General features: G+C 34.6%; 1 protein-coding gene across 4 annotated transcripts in view; it reads left to right on the top strand.

Annotated features, from left to right (window-relative positions):
• LOC119633084 overlaps positions 1-20,896 on the top strand; it is a 104,523-nt gene extending 83,627 nt beyond the window's left edge. For all 4 annotated transcript variants that reach the window (XM_038026302.1, XM_038026300.1, XM_038026301.1 and 1 more), the window contains 3 exons: positions 20,050-20,312; positions 20,404-20,527; positions 20,597-20,896. In XM_038026302.1, coding sequence (XP_037882230.1) covers positions 20,050-20,312; positions 20,404-20,527; positions 20,597-20,709 — 500 coding nt within the window. In that variant the 3' untranslated portion in view covers positions 20,710-20,896. The remainder of the gene's footprint in view (positions 1-20,049; positions 20,313-20,403; positions 20,528-20,596) is intronic.
• Positions 20,897-23,898: the final 3,002 nt, after the last annotated feature.

The following is a 23,898-nucleotide window of genomic DNA, read 5'->3' as shown; positions in this document are numbered from 1 at the left end:
CTCTCTCTCTCTCTCTCTCTCTCTCTCTCTCTCTCTCTCTCTCTCTCTCTCTCTCTTCACCTCTTGCTCCCTCCATCCTTTTGAGATAAGGTATAGTAGTAATATATGCCGCACGCAGTCAAACATATATGTCTACATAAATATATTTATACGCCCGCAAGCAAACATATCTATGGGAAAATTTTTTAATTGAATTATCACATACATGCATCTGTTATATTTACTCTACGGACGACGTTTTTACCATTGTTGTACAGTACGTACGTGGTTATACATTTAATTGAATGCATTAAAAAACATGCTTGAGCAAACAAATTAATTACATTTTCTATGCATTGAATGCGGATAGTATGCAGAAATAGCTGCAAAATAATCACTTATGCATACAATATATAGAAATAGAAAAAAAGAAAAAAAAAAAAAACACACACACACACACGCGCACGCGCGACATATAGAAAACCGACCAGAAGAACAACGAGCAAAAAAAAGAAAAAATAAGAGGAGAAGTGTAGTAAAACATCATTAAAATATTTCACTGCTAAAATCTAATTCATATATAACAATTCAAGCACAAGCGGACACACACATTCATACCCATTGCACATACATACATCGCAAATCCTTATATTGAATAGTAAATGTCCTAGATTTTATTTAATTCTTTCTCTTCTTCTTTTTTTTACCCCTTTTTGTTGCTTTTTGCTTTTACCACTTAACATGCGATTTATGTATGTATGCATCTACACATAATAATTTTGTATTTATGTTCAGCCAAGTGCTTGGATGGATGAGTGTGTGTATTGTGTGTGTATTCGTTTGTTCGAAATAAATGACTGCGCGTATTCTACTAGTAAAGTAATTTTTTCCTCAACTTTTTTTTGCGTTTTGGATTTTTGTGGATAAAATTTCGTTGCAGCCACAAAAAATATGGTTGCAATCAGAAATGCACATTCATGAAATTAGATTGCGTGCTTACCATACTTACGGTTACATAAATGCACATACACGCACATACATATGTACCTGTACATGTACGAAAAAAAAAAAGAAGCTTTTTACGCACTTATGTATATGTACATATTTATATACATATATATATATATATATATATAACGAATTGTGGTCCGCTGAACACACACACTCGTATATAGAGACTTTATGTATATGTATACATCATCATCATTATTATCGTCATCGTCACCGTCTCATTGCCCACCACCACCACTACCACCACCAAACAACCAACAAACCTTCCACACACAACCAGCAAGCCCAACAAAATCTTATACAAAACCGACATTATACTTATGCATGTATGTACATTTTACTTTATAAGCTTAGGCGATCGTAGATCGTAGCATCTTTTAAATCCAACTGCATAATGTATGCAAAAACCATTTCATACGCAGCCACACAAAGGCGCGTAAGCGTAAGCGTACACACTTCGCAACGCTTCCTATCTCTGTATGAGGTAGATTTCTTTCTGGTCTGCTTGTGATAGTGGTTTCTGACAAAAAGTAAAAACGAAAATTGCACAAGTACAAAATTCGTACATTTTCATTGAAATTCAACAAAAGAAAATGTTATGCACAAAAAAAAGAACAACAACAACATTTGTAGTCATATAGATGACATAAAATTGAGTATTCCCTTGTCTTTTCAGTTCCATATACGACGTGTCCTCCAGTAAACAAAGTTAATCAATTCCTTTACTTCTATATAGATATTCCGGTAATACAAGTTTTTTTTTTTTAACTCGTTACATTATTACTAGTTAAGTCGGCGAAAAAGTGCCCAACTTCTTATTTTCTTCAACTATACGAAAACGAAGGAAGTGCTTCGAAGAACGAAAAAATCTCTAGCAGTAGTGTATTATATTTGAAGGCGAATTATTTTGAAGACGGACAAAATAGATATTTAAAGTATTTTTCGAGAAAAATAAAAAGTAAACGCACCCCGTATATGGATTTTATTATAGAAGGCTCGATTTTAATATAGAAAGCTCGTACCTGCGGGGTGGCTTATCGAAAATATTTATCAGTCGCAATAAGATGTATGTTACACCCAGAGTCGAGTAGGCAAGAAGCGCGCTTGCAGTGTCAATGTTTGTGGGTGCAAATCTCAAGTGCGGTAGAGCTTTCTTTGGTGGTAGCTATAGGTGAGTGCTCAATGGGCATAGTGTCTGTCCACCTACTAGTCTGCGGACACTATCTCCCTATTTCTTTCACTTTTCTCTCCTTTTCCGGACAGCCATCGTATTACACGAATAGAGGCCATCCCCTGAGTGCTTTGGTCGTTTAAAAAAAAAAAGGTCTAATTATATTGAAAATTTGTGCAGATTTTCATATCGAAGAGCTTCTACTCTAGTGTCTCAAAATGTTTCCATGCCAATCGAACCAAGGCTTGAAGATATGCAAAGTAAGGTCAACATTCATCAGCCAACTTCTTTGAACCAACACCCAGCAATCGTTTCAATGTATTCTTTATTCTAGTGTTACTCGGTTTTCGTTTTGTTCGATTTGTTTGCATTTGTATACCGACAAATTCTTCGTTTGGTTATGAGTTTACATAAAAAGCTTTTCTCTCTTTATCAATTTGGTATTCGAAGTCGATTTTGTCGTTTATACCCATTTATTATCTGAGACGTGAAATAGCCAAAAACTTAACGAAAATTTCATCGCCCGACTGGCATATTTTAACAAACAAGCTTAGTAGCTTAGCCAGTGAATGTAGGCGTCTTATCTGTTTTCCAATAAGCGCAAATAATTTTGCATGCACTACTAAGTCCAAAAATCAAGACCAATTTATTCGTTCCTTTTTTAAATCTATTTGATTGATTTCGTCGCCTTCGAAGTAATCTTCAAACTCAAACTGTTACTGGTATGGCCGAGCGAAAGGAATTCATAGTGCATAACACCATGATGAACGAAGAAAACGGTTAATATAACCTTAACTTTGGCGCGTTTCTCTCGGTTTCAGCTGAACGATCGATCGTTTCCGAGTCGTATGCGTAATAGATCCCAGTCTCGTCTCATTCGCTCAACAGAATCAAGGAGAAAGTACTTTTTGTTCGTTTATGATAAGAAGTTTCACGCAGACGTCTGTCGAAATATTTTTGATATACGGTATACCCCTGCAATTTAACTTGAATACTAATCACAGTATTGTATATTGATTGCTTGATCTATACAAACTTGGGTTTGTCCACCTGTCAGATTTTGTTTTGAAATTCTCTTGGCCTCGGTAAGTGAAATACAAAGCCGAAACCTCACATCTTGGAATTAAAATCCACGAAATCCTGGTCTGCCAAAAAACGTGACCAGCATCGACAACAATCTACGAAAAAGCAATTAAAGGCCGATAATATAATAATATAATAATAGTTTTGAACAAGCAGCTGACGCAAAGAAGTGGATTTTTTTTTTACCTTAAGGAAGTGAATCTTTAAGGTTCGCCTTAACTGTAATAAATATGCTTTTTCGTATAAATTGCAAGATGGTTGCAGCAATAAAATATGCATTTTATTCAGTTCAATTTGATTACGCATCTCCTCAACATAGTTTACATATTCGTGTCTGCATGAAGAATTGGAGGAAACAATGCTTAAAAATATTTCGGTTGGTTAAGTAGCCTTCTTCAACTTTCACTTTCTAAAATTTCTTATCATTCTGACGGCTTGATTCTGTACTTTGTCTTTTCCTTCTGTAATATTTTATACATATTTTTAAACATTTTCTAGTTAATAGCGAGTTCTTATCATGTTAAAGCTACAAGAATCTGGTATCACTCTCTGGCTACCTTAGGAATTTATGAATTTTGGTCTTCCCTTTTTCTCAACATTTCAGCACAGCTACCTTTCTTTATCTTATTCTATCTAAAGGATTTCGATCGACCCAAGCAATCGCGCGAACTTACCAAAAGATATTTAAATAAGGCGTTACAAGAACTCTGTTGCCCATTATTAAATTTTTGAATTGTGTTTAATGCACGTAGGTACCCTTGGCCTATGCTATATGCAGAAGATAGAAAATTATTGAACCAATTCAGATAAAGTGTGACTGTGTGTTTATGTTTAAAATCACTACTACTCTCCTATCATCAGAAAATCGCCAAAACTTGTCTTGGATCCACCTACAAGCGCGAAGCAAATTATTACTTATTGTCTTCTGGTCGAAATTTCCAGAATGGAAATACCTCCTACCGATTAGCTCCTGTCATCTAAGTTTTAAAATAACGACTCGCTCCCAAATTTTTTATTAACATCCCGCATTTATTATTAGGTAATGATAAGGTACAGTACAGTACACACTGTATTAAATAGCTTTTAAACCAGTTAGGAATGAGGGACTTGCCTACTTTCAACCTAAGGTAATGGTGGGGATCATTTCCTCTTACTTATTGTTGTCGATCGCTGCTGTCAACCTTCTGCATGGTTCGCTAAATCCTATTTATATTACATTTCACTCATCCCTTTCCATCATTGTTCAAGTCTTAATATCACTTACCACAGGAATCTATTATTCGTATTCGCTTACTATAATTGCACTTCTGTTTCAAAGGGTATCTTAAGTGCGTCTTAAGCATAGGTTTGCTTAACAACAACTTTTATGTTTTCATATCTATTCACAAAAGGATTTTCGTGCAAATCTTAGATGGGCGGTACTGCTTACATGATAAATACGTTCGTATATATTCCGTGTAATATTACTGCTTCTTTTCCTTCTTCTTCTATATCTTGAAGAGCGCTGAATAGTAAAGTAGCAAAGGGAGATATTTTTTCTTCTCTTTTTTTTTTTCTATTTTTGTATTTCGTGTGATTGCGATAGTATTTTAAGGGAAAATGTAATAAATTTTCAGAAATGTATTTTACATACCGCAGTGCGTAAAATGAGCACTACTTTCTGATTTAGTTCAGTGTACATATGCTGCAGATATATGTATAGAAATTTAATATAAATGCATTCGCAATCCGAATAAGAGAACTGTGGCATAAATTGTAATGAGAAAGATAAAAAGCGTTAGATGGAAAAACGTTTTAGATTAAAAAAGCGTTCATCCTGCATACTCGCTCATTTGTAAACTAATACTTTCGAATATAACTTCACTGATGTTAATTTACTTTTTCCAAGCAACCATTGCATGACCTCAAAGAATAATTGAATGAACTGATAAATTCATGTGTGCATATATAAACCATATATAAACCATATATTTTCAATGCATTCATACAACGTATGCCGTTTTAATCAAAGTAATTAGTAGTCCGTAGGTCTACGAAGTCTACACAATAACACCTCGTCAACTTGTGTTCTGAAATCATCCATGTCTGTCTATAGATTTATGATAATATAAGAACTTCATAATAGCCCACGAATCTAATTTGTATTACGTAATCGATATGTTTGCGAATACTTGATGTTAGGTACCCTAATATCCATATATATCAGGGATCAATATTTAAATTTCTTTTCATAATATATCGCTATACGTGTGTGAGATAGAAGACAAACTTCAACGGACCTCGCTTGCAACAAGTTAACCTCGCAGTAGTTTTGCCGAAATCACCGGACGTGGTAAACATACCTTTTTTTCTAATTGACTTTAATTGCATACCTGAACTTCGAGAAAAGGTTAACTTCGCAAGAATAGCAGCAGTACCAAGTCAGTGTTCGTCGATCGGTCACGTACCCACTGGACTACAGCCACCTCCCTAATTATTTCCATATCTTCATTCGGCGCATTATCGTATTACACGAATAGATTACATAACACGCAGTGAGCAGTCACATTAAAAAATAAGTTCTGGTCATTAGTGTCAATCTCGTTTAAAATAGCTTGATGGCATTCATTCTCATTCACTTTACTGACAGGGAAATATTGCGAGTTAAAAACTTTCAAAAAACATTCAATTAGCTCATTATCACAGAGATTGCAAAACAATTACCAATAAACTGCTTCCAGGAAAGCGAATTTTCATTTAAAAATTTAAACATTTACTGTTTCAGATAGATCTCTTGAGTTGCCGGCTCTGTCTTGTATTATTCAGCTTGATTACGTGGGAGCAATCGCATACACATACAATACTTGGGAGCAATTACATCCTAATGATCTACAGTGATCTACTGTGATCCCACATCTTAATGTATGCAGATGCAGTAAAACTGTTCACCTTCTCCAGTGCTGGACCCAATTCCAATAGTATTCAATAAAACTTTAATAACGCGGTTAAATGGTGTTCAGTTAATGTTTTAAAAAAATATCATTCTCACTAGCCGTAGAGACACATAAACTGAAGAACGCAAGGACGTTTCTTAGTCCTCGTGTGTTATTCGCTAATAGGATCCATTTATTATTTACATGTCGAACTCTAGATCTGTGCTCGATTTTGATAAGAATCATATATCGCAAAAACGCTGATTACGAATTTAGTTAGACTAGGATTGGAATACGCTTCCGTAGTAGGGTCCTTGCCCTAAATACTACATCCTTGTCAAGTAGAACCAATTGGCTAAGCTCAAAGCAATCCACACTTTCCACGTTAAAGAATGTGCGGATCCTAAGTTAATTTCTCTTTTCGTACGTCATTTTAAGAAGTATTGTACATGCCATTGATAGGCTTTATTAACTGCTGCTCGAGCGAATTCGATGATCCCTATATAACGAAAATGTGTGTGTAGTACGGCCGCCTCCTTGCTTCCCAGAAGCAAATTCTGGAGTCTGCCCTTCTGCCACCTTATGAGAAAAGGTTACTCGCCATATCTTAACCTTTACTCGAGAAAGGGATGGTAGTTGTAAGCATTATCTTCACAGTACAGTTGTCAACTTGAACTGTGAATTTTTTCACCCACTCAAAGTCCTTTGCAGAAATCTAGATGAAGTTTCCAAAACTAATCTCGTTATCGCATCCCGTAGGTTTGGGCCCATATAGATGAACTAATATCGCCATCTTCTTAACGCCCATGTATTGCTTTTGTCATTAAAGGTTTGTATTTTCGAGCTACGCTCCCCGCCAACATACTAACTAACGTTGATAAATTTTTGATAGACCTTGGCATGTTAACACTGGTTAATTGTTCACGGTGTTCACTCTCACTCGATGCAACTCATATTTATTTAGCTTAGAGTAAGCTATTTTTACGTATTGTCAACTTTCCTTATTTATATTACTACCTAAAAATTGCAAGCGTAGAATCTACCTGTGTGCATATTTTATGCGCTTAATAAGAACCGGATTAGAGTATGGAAGAATTATCGCAATCGAAGTAAGTCAGCTGAAGTACTTAGAAGGCGACCAAAATTAACCGATTGGCAGAGTGCACTTAATTTCGAACAGAACTGTAAAGAAGAAGGAGAATAGATGTAAGGTCTTCCTTCTGCATCGAGTCATCCATAGAGCAACATCGCTGATTAACAGAAATCCGTAGAGGAAAGCCGGGCGGGGTCCAGTAGGAACTATTGACTGACCATGATGTCTGACTTTCTACACTTTGTTAAACTAATTAGTAATTATTCTACTTACGCTATAGTGCTTGCCATTGAGATAACAATTTAGATAATAAGCATATTGCAGGGGAAACATAATTATAAACATATATGACACTGAGTTGTTGAATACAAAAGGGACAGGCTTGTCAAAACTAGAATTGATACGAAAACTTATGTTTCCAAGTGCTCTTGAATAGTAACAGACCACCAAGGGGTAACTTAAGCACTTCACATCGCGTATTTTGCGAATGTCTGACACAGTCGGCAGTCTGTGTTTCCGACAGGAAAAATTTTAATCTTTACAAGTTGTATTGAAAAAATAAATTCAAAAAGGATAAATAAATAAGTTCAAGAGCAGTTTTTTTTTTAATTGCACCTGATATCGAAAGAGTGAAACGCTTACGCTCACGTAGCGTATTATGTTCAGCAAGTTCGCTCACTCTAATCTGAATATAATTCATTGTTGCTTAACTCACTTTTGAAATTCAATCGAAAGTTTAACACACACTCACAGTTCAGTTTTCCAGTTTCCCCTACAAACAAAAACACCCAAAAAAAAAAAAAAAAAAAAAAAAAAAACAAAGAAAAAGCAAATTAAAACCATCTGCATTAAAAGTAAAAAAAAAGTAAAAAAAAAAACAAATATTACTTTTTAGTTCTCTGTCTTGACTGCGACGACTTTAACAAATTTTCATATTTTCACAAATTGCTTAATATGTAAAAATCATTTTTGTGGTTTTTGAATGTACACACAGAAACACATGCGCGCACATATACAAAGCTCAATTTACCATTTTACTTATTCAAACCACTGAATCAATTTCTTTTAACCCTTTGGCTATAAATTTACGAAATAATAAGCAGAAATGCAAAAAAACATAAAAACATAAAAAATAAAAAATAATAATCAACCAAGAGGAATCGATGTTCTTAAAACAGCATGGGTACAGATATGTAGGGGGAGGTGGGAGGAGGTAAAAGATAGAAAATCTCTTGAGTATAATGATTCCATTGCTGAATTATTGATAATCCTTAATGCATGATTTTGCCTTAAGCATATGCATACATAAACTAACCGCAGCGGTCTTCCTTCTTTGTTTTTATTTCTTTCATATTTATAGAGGAGAATTGACAAGTCAACTGGGAAATACGAGCATCAATGAATATTCGCTTTCACATAGAAATAACAAAAAAAAAAGTTATATTCGGCTTAAGGCCGAATATGTTACCATCAGCCACACGCTTGTTTGTATACGATATTTAACCGTGAGGTATAGCGAACATTCACTGATATGACATTTCAATATCACAACCGTCAGTCCCTCATTGCTTACTATGCAAACTGAAAACAGAATTTATATTCCATGGATTGCTTCTTTTCGCGTTTTAGTTACGTTTACGTTTAGTTAGCGGGTCGTGTTTAACGGGTTTCACGATATCATCTAAACACTTTTTCAGTCTAATTTAAAATAAACTAAAAGGTTTACAGTAATAATTTTATTTTGGGCGGATCCTCAGATCGACTAAGCTTTCGATTACAAACGAGCGCAATAAGAGGACGCTTTAGCAACTTTGCTCTTCTAAACAATACGTTGAAATTCCACTATCACTATTCACTTTAGCCGAGAATATTGATACTTTATAAGGTTTTGCCAAAAAATTGTCGAGCCTTACAAATATTTGTCAAGTCGCATATCAAGTGAAGTCGCAAAGCTTTTCAAAGTGTATTTTGAATGTCTTGAAAGAATGTTACGCTCACGGCTAAATGGAAGGATTTTCTACCGACGGATTAGAGTTTGTATTAACCCGTAATATGTAATATTATGTATACTATACTGTACCCATGTATGTATACTATATTGTTATTATATTTACTATGTTCCTATATAGTACATATTGAATATAGTATAGCTGGTGGCGTCAACATAGAAGAATCGAAAACTCCTGATGTTCTGGGCAAGGGAATGCAAAATGATGCCTGCCTGCGGCTGCCCATACGCCGGACATTTATGCTGTTTGTATCCGACCAAAACCAGAGTATAACTCGGATGTGTGGACGGGAGCGCCCAAATTTTGCTTAGAGGAGCTCCTCCGACCGACAAAAATGTTTCCAAAGCTCTCGATATACTTAAGCATCGGCGTCGTGTTAGCTATACTGTGCTTATGTATGGTTACAACCATGACAAACATTCTGAACTTACCTGTACACCGCATAAAACATTCTTAGCCGTACTGCCTGCCTTTGGAAAAACCTACCAGTAATAGTCTTCTTCTCCGTACCTGATCTCTTCCTTTTCAGGTCGAACGTTACTCCCTCTCTCCAACGTTCTCTTACTAATTTTAACCTCGCCCGCACGTATTCCTTAAGTGGCTGATCGTAGAGAAAAAAAATTCACTTAGAATCAAATTTATATGTGGTTTGGATATCGTAACGCATCAATGGTTCACTATCCGTTACGATTCATCAATACAATTTTTTCCTGCAGAATTCGTCAGGCGACATGAATCATACTCCTTCGTTTTACAATGAGAAGTCGCTATTTCGCGAATAGACAAAGTGCAACACCGCGCGTGTATAGGTATATGTGTTTAGATATGTAAGGAAAAAATTTATCAGTGAATACTCTTCGGGTACAGCACAGATGATTCCTCCAAGGTCATTTCTTTGTTCCTGGGAATATACTAAAACTGCTACTGATCTATATTCCATAACGAATCAATTTTTTCAATAGATAATCGCTTTTTGCTATTGTCATAATGTATTATAAAGTTTATGCAATGTAACTTCCTTAGTTCTTTTTACTTACTACACTTGCGTCGCTCTTTATTGGGCTCGACTTCCCAAGCCCGTCTTTACAGAGACGATGATGCGGATAATTGCGGATTGTAATCTTAAGAGTACATTTATTACGGCGACTATTTACTGACAAAGAAAACGGAAGTCATCCTTTGTCGTCCTCTGCTTACATATCTGACCGTCTTGTCCTCTAATCTAAGTTTCCTTAACAACAAAATCTAGATTTAAAATACTTATGATACTTAGCCTATTCCTAACGCTGTGTGGGACTAAAATCTTCATTAGGTAATAAGTAAACCATTTTTGTATTTTTATACCGATCAACGAAGAATGACGGTCCCCAGACACCACATAAAGGACATGTATGTTCTTGATCAGCATCAAATTTTGAATCGATTTAAGCATGTCCGTCTGTCCAACTAAACATTCTCCTGGCCGCAAAAATAAAACAATCGACTTCCAAAGGAAAAGACGGGTCAAATCAGGGACAAAAACCGAGAAAATTTTTACTTTGCGTGGTTTTTGCTTGTTGCTAAAAACAGAACTCATCTAATTGTGTAGAATAAGAAAATTTATTGCTTTTCCTTTTTTTAGTCTTTTGCGGGGTAACGATGATGGGTATACGAGATTCCGTCGCGACCAAATATTATATGCTTGTTACTTATTGCGCCGCTTCTAACTTAATCTCTAGAATAGCATTCACGAAATTGTGCGCTTTGGAAAAGCACTTACTTCATTTTGAATTCTGTTAGTAGAAACATCTTTAAAGAAAATATCTTTCAGTAAAGTCTCAATCACTCATTCAACGGGTTCTTTTTCGTGTGTCAATGCTTCCCTGAAAAATCTGAAATTTACATTTATTTACAGTAACTGTAGGTGTAGCGATACACCTTGCGATACACTTTGTTTAATCTAAACAAGCCTACACTAAGCTTCCCACACTTTTATAAGTAAACGTAATCAGATTAAAATATCAATCTATAAAATCAATTAAGTTGTTGTTGGCTTATAATTCTCTATTAAATAGCTTACATTTATACATATACATACATATATATATATATATATATACATATATATATATATATATATATACATATATGTATATATATATATATATATATATATATATTTGCCTTTTAGGTAATCCTGGCCATTATTTTCGCATATTTGTATCATATCACGTTGAGGTGAAGCTTTAAAATATATATTTTTATAATAAATTCATAAAACTTTGCTGGTTTGATATTAAGCATTTTTTTAGACTTCCTGTAACAGCTTTTAATGTTCAAACCAGTATACTTTTTTCCATTCTTCTTACACATGCATAGAATTTTTGCATTTTTTTTTTTTTTTTTTTTTTTATAAGCAAAATCTAGGCCATAAAATATCAAAAAAAGGCAGAAGAAAAAATAAAAAAAAAAAAAAAAAACTATAAATTTTATTTAATTTCAGCAGTTTTCGTAAATGAAGTCATTTATTTACCGTTAATGGCTTTATTTGTGCCCAGTAAGCAGACACAGTTGCCTTTCAGTTTTCAAAATTAACTCTATTATAGCGCCCCCTGGGAAGACAAAAGCGCAAAACTGTTTGAAAATGTTTTTAACAGTCTACAAAAATTTACATAATCTCTTTGAATTACTACAGCAACTAAGCCATGCGGGCAAAATGGTACATATGTGTGAAAAAAGTATAAAATATGCAAACTATATTTAAACACCTGGACAGCCACCAGCCAGCCGGCTTGCCTGCCAGCCGTATTTGATGGCAGTTTAAGATGGTCCTGCAATTTTTAGTTTCTAAATCTTTGTTTATCGTTTGGAATAAGTTAAAAGAAACGAAAAAAAAAAAACCAAGATAGTAATTACACTTATTCGACATTACATGTGTATATATGTATATACACACATAAAATATGAGAACACTGACTGCGAAGTTGAAAGAGAAGATTTATAGAAAAGCTCCTAAAATTATGCTACGATTTCTTTAAATATGTCAACTGAATTGAACGATTTTTCCATTTTGAAGCACGAAATCTGCGAAAAGAAATGATATCCAACATCTGCAGTGCTATGTTAAATATGAACTGCTTAGGAATTTTCAAATGCAAACAGCAAGTAAGCAAAATCATATTCGGCCGGTAGCGAATCTCTTACGTGCATTACAGTTCGGTACCGATAAATAATCGGTAGATTTTATAGGATCCTCGACGCAGCGTTCTGGATGCTGCAAACATTTCGATAAAAGAATAAAATTTTAATATGCTATAATATTTATTGTGGCACTTTCTGGGCGCTGCAAATATTTTGCTGGAGGAATAAAATTTTAATATTTTAAAATATTGAATAGGCGTGGTCGATTCCATTTTCCATTTCTGTGCAAGTGCAGGGCAACCTATGGAGCACAAATGCAAACCTTCATCGTCATTTATAAGAGAAAAAAACAACAACGTTTTTTTATTTTCAAAAACAGAAGTGACATTATTTTGTACTATCGTCCTTCAACTGATTTCTCCCGACTTCAATATCAACCTGTGTGCAAGAACTAGCAATCTTTGTGTCAAATTGAAACGGATTGCTGTATTTTTGTGACCAGGAGGACATTTACGGCAGACAGACAGACATGCGGACATGCGTAAATCGATTCAAAATTTGTTCTGATCAAGAATATATTATATACCTACCTAATAAGGCCTTGGGTGAACCCTTGCGGGCAAACGTTTTAATGAAATTAATATACTTTGCGCATTTGTGTTGATCGATCCTCTCAAACACTGACTGAAAGCTTTTTAATAATTTTTCCATAGCACCAACAAACACAAAATTGTGCATATACAAATTCCATCAGAATGAGATTCTGGATTAATTTAATCATATTTTCCTGTTTACGTGTTTGTCAGCTCATTGTTGCAATTCTTCTGGCAACAAAAATCACGTATGCATCCTCTCTTCAAATTACCCATAATAAATTAAAAAATATTATTTAAGTTATAATTTTATATATAAAAGAACATAAATGTACCATTCCTTGTGGTACATGGCCATATTAAACTTGTATGAATGTAGTCACGACCCATAATGACATTAGGTAGACCCACCTTTTATGATAGCACTTTCTGAATTCAAGTCTGTTTGTGCGTCTGTCCGTTTTTCCGCCCTGTTTTCTCACGCTCAACCTGCTGGCCGCAATTGTTGCGATATTTTGATGATATTTTTTATACCAGCGCGCTTTGGCGTAAGGAAGGAAGGCTTTTGAAAGTAGTCAAGATCTGTTGGAAAGAAGTAGAGGATTTCAAGCAAATGCAGATGATGAGACTCAGCAAATATAATCGTTTTAAGTTTCCGGGTTAAAGCTCGAAAACTCATATTTTTCACATAAACAATTGTATTCAGCTTATTCACGGGCTGGGAAACTACGAACATTACTTATATATGTCCCAGGTGGAAAAATAAAATATATTCTACACCAAAATGAAAAGAATATTTCTGCTATTTTTTTTTTTTTTTTTTTTTTTTTTTTTGTAATCTATCTGAGACTAGGTTCGGCGGATCGACTAGTATTTCTCTAAAAATTGTGAAAAAATGCAAAGTGGATAGCGAAATTGTGAATTGAATAGGGACCGCTCCCTAACCATCGCCTATATATATATACATAGACTTTATGTCGGTGTGACGCAAAAGAAAGCCGTCCGATGTGTGTATGAATTGCAAGCACATGACGTAGCTAACATGCTACTGAATAAACTGATCAGTTCTTAGCGTAAAACCTTGACCTTGACGAAATATTTCAAAGATGTAAATTAAATTAAAACGAGAAGCAATTATGATTAAATTCCTCCTAAGAGGTTAGTCTCTCAAGCAGAAAGTGTGTGCAGCAGAACAACCTCGTTTATGTGAATTAGGTGAAAACTGCTACGCTGCTGTCATTTATTTAGAAAATCATGACTTTTGAAGAGCGACAAATGCCGACCTCAAGATTAAGTTAAGCGAAATTCATCGAAATTAATTGTAAGAAAAATTTAAACAAATTATTAACTGATTTCTTTCAATTTTATTCACCATTCAATTGCAATCGATTGCTTGCTTGGTTCAACTTAACATCTTGTTATGATTTTAAGTTTTTCCTCTACGAAAGAAAACTATGTGGTGTTCAGAGTGTCCTACAGTGTAGTTATAAGATTTTTAAAAATCCCAACAACTTTGTAGACATTAGGAATGCACGTTGCATTTTTCCTTTTTCTAAGTTTACTATTCGTTTGGTATTGTTTTATTTTAATGCACTCCGTAGTGCGGTTTCTTCTTTATAAGAAAGAAAATATAGTAAAAAGTAAAAAGTAAGAAAATTATATTCCGTCGTGACCGAATCTTTGATACCCACCACCGCTATCCTAAAGAAAAGACTAAAAGAAAATAAAACGAATTTCATTTCCATTTTCACCGTTTTTGTTGCAGAGGCATGTGGGCATTGTAGGCGTGCCCTTTGACCGGTTTGAGTCATATTTAAATTCTTTTGCAAATTTGACGGCGACATCTTAATTTTCGCTAACAAGAGAATATTTACCACAGGCACTACAGACGAATGGACAGACGAAGAGACGGATAGACATATTCCAAGTTTGAAAGTGGAAATTGGTTTCTGGGCGCTATGAAGATATCAAAAAAAAAAAATAATTTTGATGTTTATGTTTTTGAGTAATGGTGATAGCTCTTTTTTTGTGGCCCGTAGAACGGACATCACACAGACGGACAGAAGGACAGATTGACATACGGAATGCTTAAAGCGATTCAAGTACTGATCAAGATGGGGTCCCTGGCGTTTTCTTCTGGGCGTTGCAAACGTTTTGACAAAATGAATATACCCCTCATCCTGCGGCGATGAGTATAAAAATAACATAAAATAATCTTGGTGAACTTAAATCTGTGTCTGTGAATAAACAAAGTCCTATGTGTGTTTTTAACATAAGTAAGTGCAAGTAATTGTGAAGAAACCCAACAACATAAAGTAACTAAATGTGTTTCTGTGTGAACTAAAATGTGCACACGTTATATGAAAGATAAATTTTGAAGACGAAATGAAGGGATAAGAGAATACCAAAGGAAGGATGGATGAAAGCTCTGGCTGGCTTTGCCATTCCATTTACAGCTCAATAAATAAAATGATTCGAAATCTTACGTTCAGCTCACTTATCTACCCACTGGCGGTTGTCCAAGCCTTCAGGTTTCCTTAAGTATATCCCAAAATATATAGTCTCTTACTCTCTAGTTGCATTAATATCGATCTAATAGATCGAATATTTTGCATAAAATTTATTCACATCTACAAGTTCAAGTAGCTCAAGTAGTAGAAGGCGTCCGCAAAATCCTTTCCAAAAAACTTTCGCTTCGTCTATACATTTACCTAACGTGATAGTGATACGTATCCAAGATTCGGCCGAAAGTGGGAAAAAATTCTTTTACTTGTGTTTATTATTTTAACTTTTTATAAGTCAAGGGCGGTAAAGTATACGAAAAACCAATGTGTTTGTACAAAACCATTAGTTAAATGCGCTAGATGACTTACTGACTGCCTGACTGAGCAACTGAAAGTCTGACTGGCTGCCTGCAAGAAAGTGAAAAAAAAAAAAACTCGCTTTCAGTCTTTTGTTACAAAACTACTAGCAGCAAAGCATGGTGTTTTATTTATTTATACATTTATTATTCTTTTTTGTTTTTTATTTTTTTTTTTTCCCCTTTTTTTTGAGATGAAAAAACTACTAAAAGTTTTTCTTACGTTTTGGTCATTAAGGATTGACAAGACATCATTTTAAAATAACATACAGAAAATAACGCAGAAGTAGTGAATAATTCTTTAGTAAATCAATACTCATGTGTAAAACTGTGTTCGTTTTATATCCATCACCAAAGCATTTTGGATATATTCATTTTGTCAAAACGTTTGCAACCGCCAGAAGAAAGCTTCGTAGACTCCATAAAGTATATAGATTCTTGATCAGCATAAAATTGCGAATCGGTTGCAGCAGGTTTGTCTGTCTGCCTACCCACCTATTAAGGCGTACTAAAATTTCGTTTTATTTTCCATATCTTTAAAAACCTTACAAAGTATATAAACCGTCTTGGCCAGTCTCAAATTCGAAATGCACTTTAACATATTCATCTGTCCGTCTACCCAACTAATTGGAGATATCGCCTATAAATTTCCAAGAGGATTTTAAAAAGACACAAAACCCTTCAAAGAACACGTCTACAACGCCCACATGCCTATGCAACAAAAACTGTGAATACGTTTGATTTCCTTGTTTCTACCCGTTGCTCGTAAAGTACACACCACATACGCGATATCAATATTCAGTTTTATTCTGAAAATAGAAAAAATGGGTCAGGCCTGCTCAATAATATAGAGTATGAGAATTTCATTGTTTTTTTTTTTTTAATCATTTTTAAAATGACGGTGATCGGCATAAAAGATTCGGTCAAGACCGGATACACTTTTTGTTACTTGTTAAGAGTAATTTATTCAGAAACTTCATCGTTTATTAGTGCCATTAAAACGTTAACTATTACGTTCAATAAAAGTGTAAAATTTCTTCAATTCGTAATATTTTCAATTTAAAATGAGGTAATACCTTTTTAAGTCCTGTAAATGAGATTACGAAAAAAACAACGAAAAAGAAGAAAAAGGGCTTTTCGAGCCTTTGTATGTTTGTAAATTAATAATTCACCAGAATTTAAAAAGCCGGCAAGGAATCAGTAAATATATCCGGATACAACGAAATACATGGATGCTTCACGATTATTTTCAAATTTAAGATTGGGAGATTTTTGGGGACTTTTTGTGTGTCTGTTAACAACAATAGCACTAATGCTGTTAATGAAACGCGTAGGAAAATTTTCAGAGCAAGCATACAAATGGCTGCTAATTAACAGCGTTAGTACTGCTACTGATAATAGATGCAAAAAAAGGCCTTAAGGATCTCCTTAGCTGAATTTTGAACCAAATGTTGGAACATCTATCTATACATATGTCGTTGTCTCGGATATTCGGTAATAATTCTTATAACACAATCATCTGTATTCAGATATATAAATGTCGAGCGTAAACATTTCATCTCCCACCGTATACTTTACATATTTACGTTGTATTACGCAATGCATTTACCTATTGGAAATGTTCCTCTTTTTTTTTTTTTTGGACAACAACACATTACACGACTTCAGTGCAAAAATTAAGCAGGGGTTTTGTAGAAATGTCAAGAGATAAAAGTGCGAAACAAAAGAAACTGTATAATCAGCTTTTTAACACTTTACCGACCGGCCACTCGTCCGCAAGTTTCCATGGCGCCAGCTCTGTTCTGCTTTACATTGCCTGCAGAGCAAAGTAACCTCGATATGAAATAACAAATGACTGTTGCTGCAACCAAGACAACGAATTGTTGATATGTAAGCGTCGGTAACCAAAGGGCTACTAATGACCGTTCTGTAAAATGTTAAGGCCATCAATAGCTTACTTTATCGCAAAATTTCATCGACTACAAGGACTTAATGCGCTTGCATATCATTAAGACTACGCGAAAAGATAACGGGATGAATCAAAAATTTATAGTTGGAAACATTTTAAGATTTCTTCACTTCACTTATTCCAACCGCTAACGGAAATTTTTTTAAATCCTCTTCAAATAATGCTGTAAAAAAAATTTCTTGAAATGTGGAAGTTTATGAAGTCCAGAGGTAGCCACGTTCCCATTGAATGTAACGAGTAGTGTCTTAAATTTTTCAGTTTCACTTTTGTGAAAACCTCTTTCCGAAAATGGTAATTCTTTTACCCTCATCATGGGTGCAAAGCAGTAAACTGGATTTCTGTAAAAGATGTGGAATTCTGAATCCATTTGAATCCTCCTGAACTAATATGGAAAGGTGAAGTTTCAAGAATTCTTAGCCGCGCCCACAAGCAACCCTATAGTACGAAAATATGTAATTTCTAAAGCAGATGTTGATCTGAAACTTTTTTCAGTGATCTGCCCACAAAACGGCAGGAAACGCCTTCAGATCCCGAAGGACTAATACCTATAAAGTGTTTGGCCGATTTTGAGCAATGTGCTTTTGCATGTTATTACATAAATTTTTTTTTATAATTGCCAGGCAAGATCCAAGGAGCAAAGAGTTTCAAGCAGTTCTCTCAAGTCCAAGTTTCTTGCCCCCAATTAAAAATTTTCTCATCAAATCCAAATTGCTCGCATCAGTTTAATATGCCGGAATACTTCACTACTCATATATTTTTTTTGAAAGATTTTGAGAATTGCGAGTTTCTTAAGTCGAGAGCGGTTGTGAAAAGGGCGCCAGTGCAGGGCATTTTGGATAAAGTCCATTCCTGGGATGAAGCACATGGCAACGCCAAGCCAAGCTTATTGCATATTGTACCAGAGAGAGAGAGAGAGAGAGAGAGAGAGGGTGTAAAGAGTAAAAATCATACGAAAGTGGGACGCGGAATATGACGTTTAGTTTCCATAATTATTTATAATAAAGTGACGCAATATTATAACAAATAAGAAAATTGATACCCATCACCGTTATCCTAAAAAATGGAGACGAATTACATTTTCTTACTGTGTAATATTGAATGGGCTCGGTCGACTTCTTTCTATTTTCTATTTTTTTCTATTTTCCGGAAACTGGAATTTTATATGGGATATGTGTTGCGCTTTATGAGTAAAGAGTGACGGGTGTCGAAGGAGGGTTCTTTCAAAATTTTGTTTTGTAAAATTGTAGGCGATATCCTCACCTTTGTGATCGATGGCAAGATTATCACAGATAGCACACAATCACTCAGACGGACAGATTTACATATAAACGGACGGACATGCTTGTGTGCATTCCGAATTTATATACCTTATGGAACTTTTCAAGCTTGTGAAGATTTTGAAAAAAATGATATTATGAGACACTATAAAATTGAGCAGGCGGGGTCAACAATTCCCATTTTTGTACAGAAGCTATAGCATCCCCCATAAAATATATATTCAAAGAACCGTTTTTATTTCCTTTGGAAAAGCAGTGGTGCATTGTAGGCGTGTCCGTCCACCGATTTGCCACATTTTCAATAACAACCTGCGAGCAAGCATTCGTAATATTTGTGCCAAATTTCAAGTCGATAGCTTCATTTGTCCGACCAGGAGAATGTTTGCAACCGATACCACAATGGTTAGATTTATTCAGAATTTGATGCTGATCAAGAATATGTACACTGTGTGGCGTCTGCGAGGGTTGCTTTTGCACGCATATATTTCTCATCCGGCGGTGGTGGTTATAACCTTAAGTACGGATAAAAGTATAAAATTGATGTACCGAGTAAATGGATGTTAACTCTAGTTTACAATCAATGCTAATCGACATAAGCTAATGGTACTAAATAATCCCTGCCGAGATGAATGCAACTTCTATCTTATTTGAAACAGGCCTCCAACTGTGCGATAATTCGAATTCATCCATAATTTAATGTTGGGTCGTACGTGGACTTATGCATTTAGCTGCTTCAAAAAAATGTGTCTTTCATTTATTTAAAGAATTTTGCTTACCAAACAATTGCTGCCTTGTTAATTGATAATCATTAAAATCTCTTCTTCCAATTAGACAATTGTCTATTGACATCAATGTAATCCAAACTGTTAATTATCTTTTTCCTCCTGCGCTTTTACTATTGAACAGCCTAAAGTCGTTCAATTAATTATTTACAAAACACTTTGAGTAATCGCTTTCGTGATTTTATTGCAGTGACACCACAACGTGGTCCTCGGATAACGGGCGGACAATCACGCTATCAAATTGGCGATGTTGTCAGGGTTAACTGCACCTCGTATCCTTCGAAACCTGTTTGCCATTTAAGCTGGCTTATTAACGGTGAGCCATCCAATCGTTCATATCTCAAATACTACGATAACATCGTGTATGGCCGCGAAGGTCTCGAAGTGGCCATATTAGGCTTGGAATTCCGTGTCAGGGGCTATCATTTTAAGAATGGTGATATGAAATTGAAGGTAAGGAAAGAGTCGCAAGAGATATACTAAAAAAATTTAAAAAAAACTAAATGCTTCTGGGTTTCGCTTTCTCTTTTTGCCGCTGAGATAGTGTGTAGCCAAAATTTCTTCCCTTTATTTTCAAAGTCGTGAAGAAAGTGTAGAATCGGATCGTCCTCAACGTGCTCCTGCTTTAGAATCACGGGAGACAGTGGCTGCTAAACCCAGAGCTCAAGGTAAAGTTTCTGAAATATATATATATTTTTTGACGCTTTTTTTCGATTCAATTATCGTTTCCTTTACAGGTTCATCAAATGGCGGAAATCTATTGCAAACTTCCAATTATCAATTACTAATAATAATTATATGCTTAATGTTGACAAGTAGTGGGAAATTCCTCATGTACATACCCAGATAACTACATTAGTAAATACATAGTTACTTATATAGAAAGTGAATGATGAAGGAAGATATGAAAAATAGAAAAAAAAAAAAACACTAATTGAAATGACTTTCGAATAAAGTGGAATTGGAAAATTATAGAAACTCTGACACAAACAGCATTAAAGCATTTAAACGGAACATATCCTATGCCAAAAAAAAAAAAATAGTAAATAAATAAAAACAAAAAAAACCAAACTTCTAATAAACTTCTCAACCAATCATTAATTGTATATAGTCCAACATATTTATTTCTTCTCTTTTCTTTTCCTTCTCCCATTTTAAACAGAGCATTTCGTTCAACCCTTAAGCCTAGTACGATTGAAAATTTTACTATGTATCATGTTAAATAAGCTCTAGTCTAATTCCCTAGTTTTAAGCAAACTTGAAATATTCAAATTGTGAAAAAAAGATTAAATCCTTAGATTTTAAGTGTTTTGAAATTATAACGTCTAAGAAAGTTGTATTCGTCTCAATACGAATCTTTGATATCCACTGCTCGCATATTGGCATGTGATTGCTGGCCAATTCCTCATAGGATAGAATTCTTTGAATTATCTTTACTTTATTATATTTGCTACTACTATAGTTATGTTTGAAATTTGAATGTATCTACCAAGGGTTAGAGGTTAGAGGTATGAACGATCAATAGGCTTTTTATCATGGACGATATACCAGCTGTACATAGTGTACCCGCTTAGATGTCTCTACCTACAACAGATATTTTCGAAATTCGCCAATATCTGCGAAGAATTAAGAGAAATCTTGTCATCTTCTCTTTTCTCAAGAGCCTCTCTTTCATAGACGGTATATCAGCTCTGAGTACGTTCAAACTTTATAAAGAAAATGAAGTACGATCTTTCCACGATCTCTTTTCCCGATCAAGAGACTGTTTATCATGGACGATATATCAGCTGTATACATGTTATCCGCTTAAATGTCTTTGGCTACAATGGTTACGTTCGAACTTTTCCTATATATCCTACCAAGTAAGAACAATCTTCCCATCTTCCTTTCTCTCAACCAAGAGCCTTTTTCTCATAGATGGTATATCAGCACTGAATAGAATCCCCTTAAATATCTCTGTCTACAACAGTTAAGATGAAACCTCGCCTCCATCTACTAAGAATTATAACAAGCAATCTTCCAATCTCCCCTTCTACCCAACGGAAATCTTTTTATAATGAACGATGCGCCAGCCTTAAATTTTACGCTAGAGAAGGATTTTAGGAATTGTCTGAAACCGATTTAGTAGATAATGCAAAATTAATAAGGTAATCTTATGCCGGAATGGTGGGTATCAAAATTGAAATTTCAGACTTGAAGATACCAAAGAAACCCTAAACTTACTAAGAAATTAAGCTAAACTTGCATTTAATATCATTTCGAAATCTTTTAGTTTTAAGTAAACGGTCAGTTGCTTTCTTAAAGTTTTCGTTTAGACTTCTTCCGAAATTGCTTTTGCAAATGGTTTGAAATTAAATTAATTAGGTTGAAAAGCTTCATAGAAGAGAAAATTTAACTGCCACGCACAAAAAAATTCCTAAAATATATAAGAGGTAACAGACTGGACTGAACCATTTCATTCACACAAAGTATTTCTGCTTTGTTTAATAAAAACAGATTTTTCAAAGTTAGCCGTAGTTACGTAAATTGTATGCACAGCGCGCAAAACCTAGATAGCAGAAAAATTGCACAATTTTGGTCCCGACAGGGATGACTAGACGGATCTATCAAAAATTTTAGGTCGCTACCTGCAAGTGGACGGATAGACAATCAGACAGGATACTAAGCCGATCACAAGTTTGCACACCTTGTGAAAGAACATATAGGGAGTCCTTTTAACAGGGACTGAACTAATGTAGCTCCATTCTTTGTCGGTAGGGATAAAGAATTTATCTTTTACTTCAAATACCGCAAACTTGAATAATGAAAACGAAGCGCCGAGGCAGACATGCCATCTTATAACTATCTCAATATGGATCGGCTATATATGCAAGCACATAGGTTCTCTTTTGCAATAATCATTTTTATTCTCCATACATTGCTTGGCGTATAAAAATATGTCAGCCAGGAACTCATTTCCTTTATGTTGATCTTTTTAAAGCATATAGAAGGTGTACAAATCAAAAATATACTAGCCAACGAACTGCTAAAGCGGAAAGCAAGTCAGTCAGTATGCTCCATAAATTGTACAACGATCTACATTACATACACTCTCAAAACTGAGCTTTCAAAATAAATCAATGAAAAGAAAAGGTGGCTGATGCAATAATCAACTTTTTATACCATTGGACAATTTGGTTCATATTGGAAAATAGTTTTGCGGTTAGTAAAGCCTTAAAATTGACCAAGAAAATTATTACAAATTAGATGATTATTCTGAGGCATGCAGATGGCAGGCACTTACCTTGAATTTGGAGTTCATTAAATTTACGAAACGAGAAATATAAGTTCCACGAGAAAAGTTCGATACTATCCCTGAACGTAATCCGATAACAACCGTAACACAAGTATAACACTACATTCACTTTATTCTAATATTAAACAACGAACTTAATGGGAATAAATGAAAAACGCGCCGAATTCTCCAGCTATTAAAAATACATTTGCTTACAATGATTTCCGCAAAAAGCAAGTACACGTATACCGTAAACTAAACACAAACGCACATGATAGAACAAGCACAACACAATTTTCCATAAAATAGAATTTAATACACGCTTTAAAATGATTTCACATTAATTATTTACGCGAGCATCAAATCAGAATTTTCTCTTGCTACACCGTAATAACAATAAAATTTCTGATTTGCCTTTCCGAGCTTACAAACTTTTACGAAACGAAATTTTTTCCTTTATCTCTTTTAATCTTGATAAGCAAAACATTAAACTCAATAAATTAAAAATGTAATTATTGTATTAACAAATTTTTTAATATTTTATAATTATTTTACGAACTAAAATTCGTGACCGACCGGCAATGAAAGCCGAAAAGAATTTACTGTGATCTTAAACCAGCATTGCCAGCTTATAAAGTTCATTAAAATATATTAGTTATACAGGTTTTGTAGTGTTAGTTATGCTGTTTACATTCTACAGAACGAAGAGAGGATGAACGAGCATCCATACGAACAGACAGAAATTTAAAATTATAAACGAACTCG

Source organism: Glossina fuscipes, unplaced genomic scaffold (genome assembly GCF_014805625.2).
Source record: "Glossina fuscipes isolate IAEA_lab_2018 unplaced genomic scaffold, Yale_Gfus_2 2, whole genome shotgun sequence".
Classification (NCBI taxonomy): Eukaryota; Metazoa; Arthropoda; class Insecta; order Diptera; family Glossinidae; genus Glossina; species Glossina fuscipes.
The sequence above is the reverse complement of the archived record's forward strand: the minus strand, read 5'-3'. Positions and strand labels throughout refer to the sequence as shown.